This window comes from Platichthys flesus, chromosome 1, assembly GCF_949316205.1.
Source record: "Platichthys flesus chromosome 1, fPlaFle2.1, whole genome shotgun sequence".
Classification (NCBI taxonomy): domain Eukaryota; kingdom Metazoa; phylum Chordata; class Actinopteri; order Pleuronectiformes; family Pleuronectidae; genus Platichthys; species Platichthys flesus.
The window spans coordinates 16,705,887-16,720,242 of record NC_084945.1 but is presented as its reverse complement, the minus strand read 5'-3'; the positions used below and the strand labels follow the sequence as shown (position 1 = coordinate 16,720,242).

The 14,356-nt window shown below is 40.1% G+C and overlaps 2 protein-coding genes across 3 annotated transcripts; one reads left to right on the top strand and one right to left on the bottom strand.

Moving 5' to 3' along the window:
• Positions 1-212: 212 nt before the first annotated feature.
• mpc1 (mitochondrial pyruvate carrier 1) lies at positions 213-4,106 on the bottom strand. 2 transcript variants are annotated; one of them, XM_062386894.1, is made up of 3 exons: positions 2,352-2,466; positions 2,054-2,186; positions 213-1,093 (listed from the first exon to the last, which is right to left on the bottom strand). In XM_062386894.1, the coding sequence occupies exons 1-3, from the start codon at positions 2,392-2,394 to the stop codon at positions 1,060-1,062; spliced, it is 210 nt and encodes a 69-aa protein (XP_062242878.1). In that variant the 5' UTR covers positions 2,395-2,466; the 3' UTR covers positions 213-1,059. The 2 variants fall into 2 exon arrangements, with proteins under 2 accessions (XP_062242878.1, XP_062242879.1); XM_062386895.1 differs by lacking the exon at positions 213-1,093 and adding an exon at positions 3,914-4,106 and having other exon boundaries at positions 2,050-2,186; positions 2,352-2,448.
• Positions 4,107-5,635: 1,529 nt separating this feature from the next.
• ddx21 (DEAD (Asp-Glu-Ala-Asp) box helicase 21) lies at positions 5,636-14,288 on the top strand. Its single transcript, XM_062386892.1, has 16 exons — positions 5,636-5,797; positions 6,821-7,054; positions 7,199-7,324; positions 7,670-7,742; positions 8,279-8,457; positions 8,576-8,693; positions 9,457-9,642; positions 9,774-9,919; positions 10,228-10,377; positions 10,857-11,018; positions 11,365-11,484; positions 11,606-11,679; positions 11,771-11,930; positions 12,323-12,457; positions 12,979-13,023; positions 13,147-14,288. The coding sequence occupies exons 1-16, from the start codon at positions 5,714-5,716 to the stop codon at positions 13,411-13,413; spliced, it is 2,259 nt and encodes a 752-aa protein (XP_062242876.1). The 5' UTR covers positions 5,636-5,713; the 3' UTR covers positions 13,414-14,288.
• The last annotated feature ends 68 nt before the right edge of the window (positions 14,289-14,356 follow it).

Sequence of the window (14,356 nt, the reverse complement as noted above, 5' to 3'; positions counted from 1 at the left end):
GTTTCACGCTCAGTGTTAATTTAACAGGGCATTAGTTGCAGAGCAAGCTGTTTAGTGTAAATACAACGCAGGGGCCCCATGGGGAAGAATCTGACACAGCAAAGGTTGCCTGTTCTCTGAGTTACAATCATCATGGAGCAAACAGACAAGAATAATGAGAAAACTACAGTCGCAAAGTCCAACGTCAGAAAAACAGTCATCAAAGCTGTGAATTGTGTTCAAGTTGGTTAAAGCCAGTTTATTTAACAAACCCAGAGAATCAAAATTGTGAATCAGGGAAAGAGAATGTGAAGTGTACAATGACAATAAATTAATATGCATATGGTACATTTGGTTAGCACTGACAGAGGCAGCTTGTCTTTCCCAGTCATGTAGGATTATATATTGGTGATCTCAGCCTAATGATACAGATTTACAGTGTGGGGGTCGCTGCACCACATAAAAACACAAACATTTAAGTTTTTATAATTTAAACATTTGATTAGGCAATCATTATTTATCATAACACAGTAAAACGTGTCCAAATTGATCCTCAAATATTGTTTTCAATGTACAGCAACAGTATCTTTCTCCTGTGTGTGTCCTGTGTTTCAGTAGGTAAAGGTAATGAATGAAGTCCATATACTGAACATAACTAAGGTTAAATTCTCTGTCAAATATACTGAACATGTCAATTACTTATTAAAATGTTATGGCTGAGCATTATGATGTTCTAGCCACATTCTAAAGTGTTGAATGATCAGTGGATTCTCTGTGCAAAGCATCTAGCAACCGGCTCGGCCTGTAATCAGGCTAGTTAGCTCGGTGTACATTCACCTCAAATATATTTTTGTGCGTCATGTTGATGTAGCAAAACAATTTAAAAACTGAGGAAAGCGTTTGCTTTTTCTGTCTGTATCGTAAAAAGTGACTAAAACTTCATGAGGATGATGAGTTGTGGTAATTTCATGGGGTAAGTGCCACGGTTCCAATGATTCGTTAAAATGTTGATGGTTTAGGTGGCTGTTGTCACAGCATGGTGCATTAATGAAGTGGATCTTCTCCATCTGCTTCACGTTGTCACTGAGATTGAGATTGCTTCTTCTTCTCCATGCTGAAATAATGCAGAGACAGTCAGTGCATACAAGTCGATCAAAAACTCATTTTCTAAATTTTAGGGCTAAGTTCACTTATTTTCAGCCTAGGTCTTATTTTCCTTACATGAACACCATGTTCATTACATCACGTTACACTTTCTCTACTGGAGTGTGTCTGAGAAGAAAGTGTTTCCTCTTAACTAAAGTCATTGAATTATTGAGTAAAAGTGAAAAGTCTTGGCGGTAAAATAAGAACCAGGATCAAAATAACGTGCCATTGAATATTTGCTACCACAAATGACAGAGAACAAACAAAACATAAATAAGATGACGTGAGACAAACTTTGTTTAAACACACAAGTTTCACATTAAAGTAAACAGTATAAGAAATAGCCTGATCCGCCACCTGTACTAGATCACAGACATTTGCAGACAGGTCAGGTGGCATAATAAATAACAGGATGGGAATTTTCTGAAGTCAATTTATTAAAGACTGTAGACTAGGAGCACTATGCCAATGAAGGGGTGGGTGAAGTGTTTGGGTCAACAAAAATGTTTTGGTTCTCAGCGGTAAAGAGGGTTTTGTGGACTCAAACACTGCACCCACCCCTCCATCGCCATAGTGGTGAGTAGATAATGTGTGAAATTTCATATTTCTCTGAATTGTCCCTTATAAAGATGCATCACCTGGCAGAGCAGGGTATGTGGTGGCATAATCTAGCAGTCAAAGTAGACCATAATACTGATCTGCTATACAAGCTGATATAACAATATAAACCCAAAAATATTTCCAGTATCTGCAATGTATTGCAGAAATATTGCTCAAAAAGAACTAACTGAAAAAAACGTGGTCCATGCATCCCTTCTTTATGACAGCACAGTAAACATGGATGAAAAAATGTGTTTAGACATCCTCTACATTAACAAATCCCCTTGTCCACAATGACAAAGAAACATTGGACTGGAGTGTGACTTACTTGTGTCTCATGAGACGACTGCCCTGGATTAGCTGTGCAGACTCATTGGTCAAATGGCACGCAAAGAGCAGCCAGTTGCGTGGCTGCACCTTGTAGGCGAACCTCATGAAGAGCAGTGAGTAACAGGACAGAGCTGAGAGAGGGGGGGTGGGGGAAGACATTTATTACATTTTTTTTTTTAGCTAACATCAAATCCTGGACACTTCTTACCCCTGCTTAAATATGTAAAACACAGGATGTGGGCTTTTTGTGCCATGCAGTTGTACTGTTTATCTGTATATCTGTCTGTGTCTCTTACCGAATGTCATCCTGCCACTGATAATCTCAGGGCTCTTCTTCATATCTGCTATGGCGGCTATGGGAAGACCCCAGTTTGCGATAGGACCCCAGAAATGCTGAATGCACACACACACAGAGAGAAATTATAATACTACACATTTATCGTACACTTGTTGTACAGCAGAACAGAATTACAGGACAATGAAGTTGTGAACTCTAAACAGTTAAATCCACAATGTGAATTGAAAAGGTGATAGAAAAGATAAGTAGTAAAGATTTGAAAATGATACACTTAAACACACGTGCACTCATATTGAAAGGTATGACTATAAAGTCAAAATAAGAAGGTAGACAGATAAACCAGTGGACAAACACATACTCTATAGTGACAGACAGGTGTAAAGACACCATGGATGAGAGCTTACCGTGCTGTTGAATGTTGTTTATTAATCCAGAGTCACAAAGAAGGGAAAAGGAGAAACACAGTTAAGTCACACTGAATGATCTATGTCACAGAACAGCTACTACCACCTTAAACAAACATTTCTGTATGTATAAAAAAATGCAGAATTAATGTTTGTTTAAGTTGAAACGTTATGAAAAATATTTCTTATTTTCCTAATTGAAATCTTACATATTTATTTGTATTTTTATACAGCTGTGGTTTTACATATGTTTATTGTCAAACTATTGAATATAAGTCAATAAGATTTCTTTGTCACAAGGGTTTGATAACATCCTTGCAATCAATCCCAATTCGTTCAATATATCAATGTAAGCTGGTCGACATATCTGTTTCCATTCCCTAATATCAGCACTGGTCCATATCTGTTGCGCTACTGCTTGCATTACATTAATAAAACAAAACAAATGGATACACATGATGACAGAAACACAACAACAAAACAGTTTGGTTTTGTCAGGAAGCCAGGCTTGACGCTAGGTGTCTTACCAACATCATCATAATGTGCGTCTCAGACTCGCCCACAGGTTAAGTGCATTGTTTGACTTTCAGACTGTATGTTATGTAAACAGAGACGACCTCTTGCGTCACTCAGAAGTTTGCCTTTAATCTGTTGCAGGTACACACAGCACCAGAGCACACAGACACATTAACCCACCACCTCAACATGGTCCGAGTTAATGTGCACTGATTTCTCTGCTTGTTCACACCCAGTTCAACACTGGTAGTAATATTAACTCATTATGACATGTAGAGGCTGTTTCTGTGTGTTTCTACACAGACTGAGTGAATATCCCCTTTAGTGTGGTTTAGCATTAAAGCATACAAACTACTCTATCCACATGATGATGAGCTGCATCCAAACTGGAGTGACAGGTTCTCTCCGTGCTCCACTTTAAACACAAGTTTCCTAAGAAGCTGACTGAGAAAACCGGTTCCGACACAGCAGACAGAAACACGGGAATACGTGGAACTGGTGCCAGAGTTTAAAGTATCAGCCTGGTTGTTAAATATTACCAAAAGTCACCAGAAGCTAGCAGCTCATTTAGCCATCGGGCTACGAGCGTTAGCATGCGCGCCAAGCGGTGCTAACACATACACGTACAAACGTCTCATACAAACCTCATCAAGTAATCCCTGAAGTCTTTGCTCTTCAGGTAATCAAAAGATTTCCTAACGATAACCCCGGCCATGGTTGTACGCTGTGTTGTGGTGCGTTTCAGCCGAGAGAGGAGCAGCGACTGCCTGAAGGACGACGATTGGGAAACTCAGAGCAGAGGACGACCGGTCAAATTTTCAGCAACAACACTGCGCTTTACGACACTACCGTAAAGACGTGACGCCGATGCTCCGATCTATCGCCTGATAAAATACTTTTTAAATATATATTTTCACAAACGTGAACAGAAATAAATCGTGTACTTTATGCATTACAAAATAGGAAATATAATGTTAAGATTCATCATAACTAAACGATTAATATGTGTATATTATTTGTTTACTATTTTTTTCTTTTCTTCCCCTGTACACCTGAAATGTCTCTTGTTTATTGCCTATGTGTAATGAATAGTAGTAATAATAATAAAAACAAATATTAAACTATATGTAATAAAAACCTAATAACTAAGAGGTAGGCCGTGAATAACAATTTTTTTCTAAAAGCCTCTATTGTCATACAGTACAAGTCACATGGGGTCATATCTGATTGTTTCTGTCGCCTGATAAGCTCAGACAGGATAATACTAACACACAGAGTCTGCGATAAGACCAGGGTTATAAAATGACTGTAATGATAATCTGCTGAAGACAGAAAGCTGCTTCGATGTGCAGTATATAAGACAGGACAAACACCTTCTAACTGTCCTCATTTACTAGCAGCTCAACACCCAGTAAGGCCGCTGAAATGTCCACTGTGAATTGAAAATATTTGATGAAAAATATAACGAGTAAAGATTTGAAAATGAAACACTTAAATAAACATGCACTTATATGACTATAAAGTCAAAATAGGAAGGTAGACGGATAAACCAGTAGGCAAACCCATACTCTATACGGACAGAAAGAAGGAAAGACACCAAGAATAAGTGCTTATCATGCTGTTGAATGTTTAAAAAGATCCACTGAAGTCCACTGAAATCATTATGATTACATATCCAAGTTCAAATATAGATTTAGAACAAAATGTTAAAAATTCTCAGTTTTTCTGTCCAGCATATGGTTTTATCTATTTAGGTGCCATGCTGTTTGGGCTGAACAGTATAAGCGTTTCCTGTCTGAGAAAATGTTTGGCCAGTCTTCACAACGTCTAAGTGCAGTCTAAGAGTTGACACTTGGTTTTCAAGTTCTGATTAAAATCTAGTTTAGTTTGGAGTTAAGGGTCATGGTTAGGGAAGATGAACAGAGCTCGTTTCGTTTGAGAGGACAGTGTACCATCCTCCCCTTGACATGTTCTCTCCCCTAAATGGACCAGAAGCTATTCGTCAACCGCAAAAATGCTATAACTTCTATATAACCTACAAAATATGTTTTCTTTGCGTTTGTTCCTTATTATGTATTTAAACATTGCCATGTGTATTATTAACTATTATTATTATTATTTCTAGACAATATAACATATTTCACCCGTGTTTATTTGAACCTCATTGATATTTCTATAACACGCATATTTATTCCTAACAAGAAACAGCTTGTCTTCTAGTTCTTCCGTGAAGTATAGAACTCACAGCGGTCCCTTGACAGATCTACAGTCTATGGTTCAGGTGGAAGTGTTTGCTCTTCTGGTCACCGTCTACCTCTTCTATTTCTATAGTCTATTGCGCGAACACGCCCGCTCGGGCCGCCCTGCGCGTTCCTTTCCATCCGCGCGTCCGTAGAGTCGCCAGTGTGTCTACGTTGAGGGGAAACATCGAGGAAGAGAAATGCCGTCTAAGATCATATTTGACACCGAGGATCTGGTCCAGGAGGCGGAGATGTACACCGTCAGCGAGGCAAGAGCCCTGAAGGTGAGCGCAGAGCCTCCGTACACCGAGAAACACCGACAAATCCACGTCGCTCACGCGGCGTCGTCTCCCTGTTTGACAACATGTGGCCGAACGTGCTAACCAGGAAGCTAGGCCACCCGGCTAGCTTACTGTTAGCAGACAAGCATAACAATGTGTTGTGGGCTGTGAAAAAGCTGCTGCCATCATGTAGTTATAACGAGGGGCTGTGAGCCAGTGCTGTTGAGATGTTAGCACCGTGGTAAGACCAACTATGCTAGGGTCTGGCTATTGGTGAGTCACATGTTCCTTCCACGTGTTACAGAAAAAGCATGGACGCCTTTAAAACACCACATGCAAGTGATTGTGTCTGGGCTGGTGTGCGCGTGCGCGTCGATCAGCTGGGCTCGTCAGCGTTTTGTCAAAAATGATCATAAGTGTAACAGCTACTATGGATTAATGTTGATCGGCTTCACTGCTATTTCCCTTACTCCGGGATCCACTCACAATAAGATCGGGTTGCATTGTTTTGTGAATCTGTGGAACTGCTCCTTCCACGATCTTACTTCTATTTTGATATTATTGATAACCTTTACCACTATTTTATTAACATTAAAAGTTTTGATAACTAGTCACCACTGACCGAAAGTTTATATTAGATGATACAACAGTTCGAAGAATCTAAAGTTTGATTGGGATAACAACACCAAGGCAATTCAGGGAGCGCGGACAGATTTCAGAACTGGAGTGATATCATCCACCTTCTATGTGTTAGGGCATTTTGTATCAGCTGCATCTTTCTGAGGGATTTTCTTTCTTTTAATAGAGAGACCTGCAAACAAACCATTAAAATAGTCCAGTAAATACTAAAATAATTTAAAATATAACTTTGACATTACATGAGGAATAATTTGACCTTTTATGAGAATGATATCATTTAAGTTTTTATAAAATTCAATGCAGTGTCATATCTGTAAACCAGATCTTTAAAATACAAGGGTTGAGTAGCTGCACAGTGTTTGATTTATCGTATCTGTAAAAATAAAGATCAAGAACAAGGAGGCCAAGAAGTTGAAGAAGAAGCAGCAGACGGAGGAACAAGAGGAGCAGGAGGACCCAGACTGTGAACCTCCAGCACCAAAGAAGAAAAAGAAGAAAGACAAGCTGGCAGGTCATGAAGTGAACGGCAATGATGAGGTCACAGACCTTAACGACAACATCAACGGTATTGAAACACCAAAGAAGAAGAAGACTAAGACAAACACTGAAGGAGACACAGAGGTCAGTGCTTTATATTTTTACATATTGAAGTAGATATTGGATGATCTGTTCTGTTAAAGGCTACAGATGTGATGTTACGGAAAGTAATTGTATTTATATGAATAAAAATAAACATTCTCTGGTTATACTCTTTCTCCTCTCCAGAAAAAGATGAAGCAAAAGAAAGCAACTGTAGAGGCAGCAACCAATGGACATTCCACCCTGAGCACCCCTGTTCAGACACCGTTACCATCGGGTGAAGAGTCAGCCAGTGACAACGAGAAAGATACGGTAAGGCTCGTGGATTGAACTGATTCAAGAAATGTGTGAACCAGAACTAGGCTGATATTCTGAGAAGACAAGAGATTCATTGAACTGTCTAAACGTCTGGGTTCTCTTCACGAGAAGCAAATTGAGAAACAAAACTCTTACATGTTAAATGCAAACCAACAAATTTTGGGTCCACTAAAAGTTCACTAAAATTATTCTACTTAAATGAATTAGCTTGTAGTGACCATACAACACCAACCTTGATATTTTTGCTGTCTTAACGTTATTATTATTTTTTATAAATGGTCTTTTGAATCGGCTGTAGAGAGAAAACACTTGCATGGCTGATTGTTGTAATCTGTTTAGCTAACACAAGAGCAGAAGGATGGGGCCTTTTCCAACTTCAAGATCTCCGACTTTACCATCAATAAACTGAAAGGTAAGCATCATATTTACATCATCATTCATTTTTAACCAATTAAAATTGAGCAGAGGTATACCGCTACATGTCCAAAGTCTGGCTTTTACAAGGCTAAGTAGACGGTGGTTTACTGAACATACTTTATAACTTCTTTAATATATTGGAACTCTTGCCTATGGCGTAGCTTCGACTCAGAAGCATGAGCTGGCCTTTAGTCTCCATACTCGACCCAAACCCACTCGCAAATAGCCAAACCAATGCGACTGAATTTTGATCAACCCTGAATATTATTTAAAAACTTTTGTTCGAACCCGATCCCTTACTGTTCAGGTCCCAACAATTTGGGACCACACTCTGCCTCACACGCTGTATGTTGATTTGAAATATGTGGATCACTAATATTGACTCAAAGTTTGAGATTGAGAGACACAACCAGTTTTGTACTGAAACTGTTCTCTGGAGAGTTAAAAATGGGCTCTTGAGCTAAACAATTTCCCTATCCCTCTTCTCTCATGCCACTTTCTTCCCCTCCTCTATCTCTCTCTTTGTCTCAGCCCGGGGAGTCACCTACCTGTTTGACATTCAGGTGAAGACATTTAATCCAGTGTTTGATGGAGAAGATGTAATCGCTCAAGCTCGAACAGGAACAGGAAAGACCTTCTCCTTTGCCATCCCATTGGTGGAGAAGATCCAGAGGGATTCATTACCGCCGACCAGAGGCCGAGCTCCCAAGGTACACACACACTCAGTCACGCACACTTGGCACTGAAGATGAGCATCATCTTCAGAGTCTCAGCATCAGTTTCCATTGTGTTTACATAAGACTGAGTCTCTTCTCTGTGTGTCTGTAGGTCCTGGTGTTGACTCCAACCAGAGAGTTAGCAATCCAGGTCGCCAGGGACTTCAAAGACGTCGCCAACAAACTTTCCATCGTCTGTTTCTACGGAGGCAGCTCATACAACCCACAGAGTAAGTGTCATGCTAAAACTGTTATCTTTCATAGAAGTGCTCATCATTAGTCTTCACATTCATGTTAGAGGCTTATGAGTTAACAGTGCTAAATAGATGTAAAAGGAAAAAGTGGAAACACGAGTGAGTAAAGTCAAATGATATATTTAATTATACCTTGGTGCAGGCGTCAGCCAGTTGCTGGAGGCATTATTTTCTCGGGTGGGTCTTTAGTCTGCCCGTACAGCCCCCCCCCCCCCCCCCCCCCCCCCATTCCTGTGAACATGATATCTCCAAAAATTTGGTACAAATGTTCACTGAGACTCAAAGATGAACTGATAACATTTTGGCGGAATTTCATTACATGTGGCACAAACATTCACTTGGCCTCGATGATGTGAGCGATGATCTCCTGTGATATTATTAGGACTGTCAGTGGGGAATTTCAATACATCTGGCTAATTACATCTGGACTCACTGATTAACTTTAGTTAGTAAAAGGTCACAGTGACCTTATATTAATCTGAAAAAAGAATGTAGAAATATGCACACAGATACTGCACTGGTTGGCGCAAGTCATTTTTATGTAGATCACGTTTTCTTTTTCAACAGTATACTTGTAAAATACAGTTCATCAATAATAACATTTATTTATAAAGCTTTTAGAATAATAATCAAAGACGCTTTTTCTTAACCGAGAAAGCAAATAACAAAACATTGAAAATACACACCATAATTACACTCACTATGTAATGACTTTCTCCATTCTTCTTCCCTCGTCTAGTTGATGCCATCCGTAATGGTATCGATGTTTTGGTTGGAACCCCTGGTCGTATCAAAGACCACCTCCAGAACAGCAAGCTTGACCTGTCCAAGGTGAAGCACGTCATTCTGGATGAAGTCGACCAAATGTTGGACATGGGATTTGCAGAACAGGTTGAAGAAATTTTGGCTACATCATATGAGAAAGGTAAAGTAAATCTGTGTGTGACGGTTTGTGAAATAAATTTAGACGAGTAGATTCTCAGATTATCTTAGATACAGAATGTTTTTCCCCTCCCACATAATGACATTGGTGTCTTTTTGTGTGTGTGTCATTAGACGGAGAAGCCAATCCCCAGACGCTGCTGTTTTCAGCCACCTGCCCAGCCTGGGTCTACCAAGTTGCCAAGAAGTACATGAGACCAGAATGCAAACATGTTGACCTGATCGGCAAGAAAACTCAGAAAGCTGCAACAACTGTGGAGGTAAGTGTTAGTGTGTAAGAATGGGCTAGGGGACGTGATGGGGGCATTGGATATGTGATGGATTTAAAAAGCATTGCAGCATGTTTAGCTCCAAGGCTTTGATTTCTTATAGTTGCCTGTAAGCAGGGGCAATTAAAGTAATTGAGGCTGTAAAATAAGTTCACATATATCTCCCTCAGGGAATCACAAGTTAATTTCCAATAAAACTACTGTATTTATCATGGACATATGTGAACTAGATGGAGTTAGTCTGCCAGCGGGATAAAGGAAAATGTCTTTCTTTCTCCCTTTCCTCATTTCGTCTGAAGCATCTTGCCATCGCCTGTCACTGGTCACAGCGGGCAGCCGTGATCGGTGATGTCATCCAGGTCTACAGTGGTAGACACGGCCGGAGCATCGTGTTCACTGAGACAAAGAAAGAGGCCAATGAACTCTCCATGAACGCATCCATCAAACAGGTACATACAAACCCCTACCCATACATATACAAATACATACAAGGCTGGGTGTATTTGTTATTTTTAAAATGTATCGTTGAATTTTACTAGTCATTTTGCTCTCTAAAGACATATGTTGCAGTATCACAGACCCGCATGAAAAGAAGCCATGAAATATTGAAGGGCAAAAAATACACAAACTATTTTTGGCCCATAATGCCCAGCCCTAATTCATGACATTTTTATGTAGAGCCACAGAGCAGATTTGTTGCACCTTTATACATATATATATATTTTTTACAGTTTTGTTAGATTTTCTAAGTTATGAAGCAATCATTTGTAAGCTATGGTTTTTCTGTTTTAATCTTCAAATATTGTTTCATAGAGTTTGTCTTAATTTCACTCAGATACAGTCCAGTAGAAATGGAAAGCAGTAGCTACAATAAAGCAAGAAAATTCTCTCATTCATGTCTCATTTTATTTTTGTTTTATATTTTTAGAGTACACAGACCCTCCATGGTGATATTCCTCAGAAACAGAGAGAGATTACCTTGAAGGGCTTCAGGAATGGGACCTTTGAGGTCCTGGTTGCCACCAATGTTGCAGCTCGTGGATTAGATATCCCTGAAATCGACCTGGTGGTCCAGTGCTCTCCACCCAAGGTGAGACATGTTGCCAGTATTTAACCAGATTTGTATGACTGTTGCCATTGATTAGTGGTTAGATAAGTGAATATGCTCTGATTTCTAAGGTTTAGATTCTACCCAGGTTGGTAAATAAATTTAAAGCTGAACATTTCCATGCTTTCTGATTTGTTGAATTTAATATAAAAACATTGTAAGTTCACTTAAGCACACTGATTTATTTCATTTCGTAAATTAAGAATTGCCTCTTGGTGGATATGTGTTCACTGCACACTACCTTACGTGTTCGATGAATAAAAAAATCATAAATGCCTGTTGCATTTCCTTTCTCTGAACATATTGCTGTCTCTGTGGTTTTTGTCAGGATGTGGAGTCGTACATCCATCGTTCAGGACGTACAGGCCGAGCAGGCAGGCTTGGAGTCTGCATCTGTTTCTACCAGAGGAAAGAGGAAGACCAGCTGCGCTACGTAGAAAACAAAGCGGTAAATGTCCTTTTTGTATTCGGTCAACCAAAATAAAATAAAAAACTTTTCAGACATTCTGACTAAATCAAGTAATCTCTGTATTGACTCTTAAACTACATTTCATTTTGTGACCATCCAGGGTATCACATTCAGACGAGTTGGCGTTCCCACTGCCAATGATATCATCAAGTCATCAAGCAAGGATGCTGTCAAGTGAGTAGCAGGGCTTAGTGGCTTTGTAGATGTTAAACTGTGGCTTCTCGAAGTGTCAGATTGTCATGATTTTTTCCTTCATTGTGTCCAGGTTTTTGGACTCAGTTCCGGTCACAGCTATTGGATACTTCAGAGCTTCAGCTGAGAAGCTGATTGAGGAGAAAGGAGCCGTCGATGCACTCGCTGCTGCCCTTGCCCACATCTCTGGAGCCACAAGTCTGGAGCAGAGGTCACTGCTGAACTCTGATTCTGTGAGTCATATACACACACAACTAACTCAAGGTTGGCCTGGAATATGTATTGAGGAGAACATCACCTGATAACTACTGTAAAGCCTCGGCCTCCAAATTCCCAAGATGGCAGTGTTCTTATCCAGGATATTTTAGCTTCATCTCTGAACAGTGGGAGGAAGTGAAGAAGCATTATTCATCTTTATTTACAGTCTCTGATCACAACTGTGCAGCTGTGTTAGCCTGCTATCCATGCGGGTAGGGCAAACAAACAAATAATAGGATTAAATCCAAAAAGTGAGAACGTTGTGCTTATCAGCTTAATATTTAGACTCCTCTATTCATTTGTTTGGCTTTTTGTTGATGTATAACCCTACATCCAACTAATTTATTATTCCTTTTAATATTTCCAGGGTTTCACCACCATGCAGATGGTGTGTTCTCAGGAGATGCATAATCTTGGTTACGCTTGGAGAAGCATCAAAGAACAACTTGGTGAAGACTTTGAGAACCACATTCAAAGAATGTGCTTCCTTAAAGGCAAAACGGTATGTACTCAAACACGAATGTACCTATGTGTAAAAGTACTTATTTGAACAATTTACATGTTACGCATTCTTTTTTGCAGTTTTGCATTATATTACGTGGCATTGAGTGTGGTCATATAAGAGCTTTACGCAAAAGACACCTTTCACTGCATGAGTAGGCTTTTGAGGAATCTTTGCACCAGGCATAGAAAATGTTATGTTTTGTCTACAGTTTTAAATGAAGAGTAGTGATTATTTGAATTTGGTTAAAATAGTCCAATGAACGTTTTTTTGACAGGCATATTAGTGACTTGCCTCCAGTGGCATAAAAGATAATTATGCAGTGAGAAGTTTATATCTAAATTCAGCAACTAAGGTCACACAATAGCTTGTTATGTATAGCAAAAAAACGTCTGTTGGCAAGAAACTTAACCTCTCTGTAGATGATCATTCTGAAAGCGCAGCATGTACATAGACTGACTTCTTTGAACAGAACAGGAACAGAAAAACTCACCATCTCACCCATATTGTGTTTCCAACAGGGAGTTTGTTTCGATATCCCAGTTGACAAAGTCAAGCAGATGCAGGTGAGGACGACAGTGAAAATTCCGATCTGTTCGAGACGAGCGGTGGTCTGAATTCTCCAAAGTGAAATTTTAATATTCTTGTTTAAGTCAAACTCATTTACACCCTGCTCCCTCTCTCAACAGGAGGGCTGGAAGGACGGTCGACGTTGGCAACTGTCCGCCGCCGAGGAGCTCCCAGACCTGGAGGAGAAGCAGAACAACAACCGCGGTGACAGAGGCTTTGGCAATGGTAACCGTGGCGACAGAGGAGGAGGAGGAGGCTTCAGAGGCGGAAGGGGACGCAGCTTCGGGGGAGGTGGCGGCCGCAGCAACGGATTCAGGAACGGTGGTGGTGTCGGCGCCGGCAGAGGAACACACAAACGCAACTTCAGCGAAGCTTTTGATTACTGAAGCACCGACCTGGGGACTGATTAGACTGACTGTAGCTCACTGGGCTGGCAGTGGTTGTTATTGGCTGACAGTGGTGAGGCTTGATGTGTGGCCAGTGGAAATCTCCCATCAGGACAAAAGAAGAAATATAAACTCTCAAGTATTCAAAAGTTTATCACACAGTAAATTAAATTACACCTTATCTAGTGAATAGGGTTTGTTTCCAAGTAGCCACATCCAACGAGTTTAAGATCAGCTTGTCTGTGTACAGTGTACACAGTACCACTGGAAGCCATTTTGTAAAGCCTGATGTGTTTCTTTGAGGTGACACATTAGATGAAACTCATGCAATGACATTTTCTGAACTGGTGTCCCTACAAACAATAGCACGTAACTCCCTTGCTATATCTTGAATAGCACAGTAACAAAAACACAGGTGAATCAAACCTGTATTCATCATTTGGCATCATGTGACAACCTGAATTGAAAGTTTAAATGTGTCATCCATTGAGCTCTAGTTAAAGTGCCACTCTTCTTTTTTTTTCTTTTTTTTTTATATTGGGTGTTTGGGGAACAGCAGCAGCAATCACACTCGGGTCTTTGCCTGAAATGGCAGATCCATCATCCTGACACTTTTAATCATGACAACTTGATGGTTCCCAGTGTGCAGTGTCCGACTGTGTCATGTGGGAGGCGTGTGTGTTTCGACCCTGCACTCTGAAAGTGATTAAATGGGTTTTAACCTTTACAGTTGTGCAGCCTCACCCTCAGCTGAAACCTCTCTGCCCAATAATATCTTGGATGATTGCTTTGCAATTGCCTCTATTTAATATCTGTGTCTACTGCTTCCATTCATTTGAATGAAATGACTTCTTCATTAAAAAAAGGTCAACTCAGGTTGTCTTCTGTTGTTTTTTTGACGATGTCATCTAAGTGGGGAGATGGGATTGACTCTACACCATAT

Excerpts from the sequence above, each read along its gene's own strand:
- ddx21 (XM_062386892.1), top strand. The coding sequence starts at position 5,714 with ATGCCGTCTAAGATCATATTTGACACCGAGGATCTGGTCCAGGAGGCG. Across the intron at positions 9,920-10,227 it reads AAGCTGCAACAACTGTGGAG|CATCTTGCCATCGCCTGTCA; the intron begins GTAAGTGTTAGT and ends TTTCGTCTGAAG. Across the intron at positions 13,024-13,146 it reads ACAAAGTCAAGCAGATGCAG|GAGGGCTGGAAGGACGGTCG; the intron begins GTGAGGACGACA and ends CTCTCTCAACAG.
- mpc1 (XM_062386895.1), bottom strand. The coding sequence starts at position 3,988 with ATGGCCGGGGTTATCGTTAGGAAATCTTTTGATTACCTGAAGAGCAAA. Across the intron at positions 2,449-3,913 it reads GGGATTACTTGATGAGGTTT|CATTTCTGGGGTCCTATCGC; the intron begins GTATGAGACGTT and ends GTGTGCATTCAG. Across the intron at positions 2,187-2,351 it reads CAGTGGCAGGATGACATTCG|CTCTGTCCTGTTACTCACTG; the intron begins GTAAGAGACACA and ends CCCCTCTCTCAG.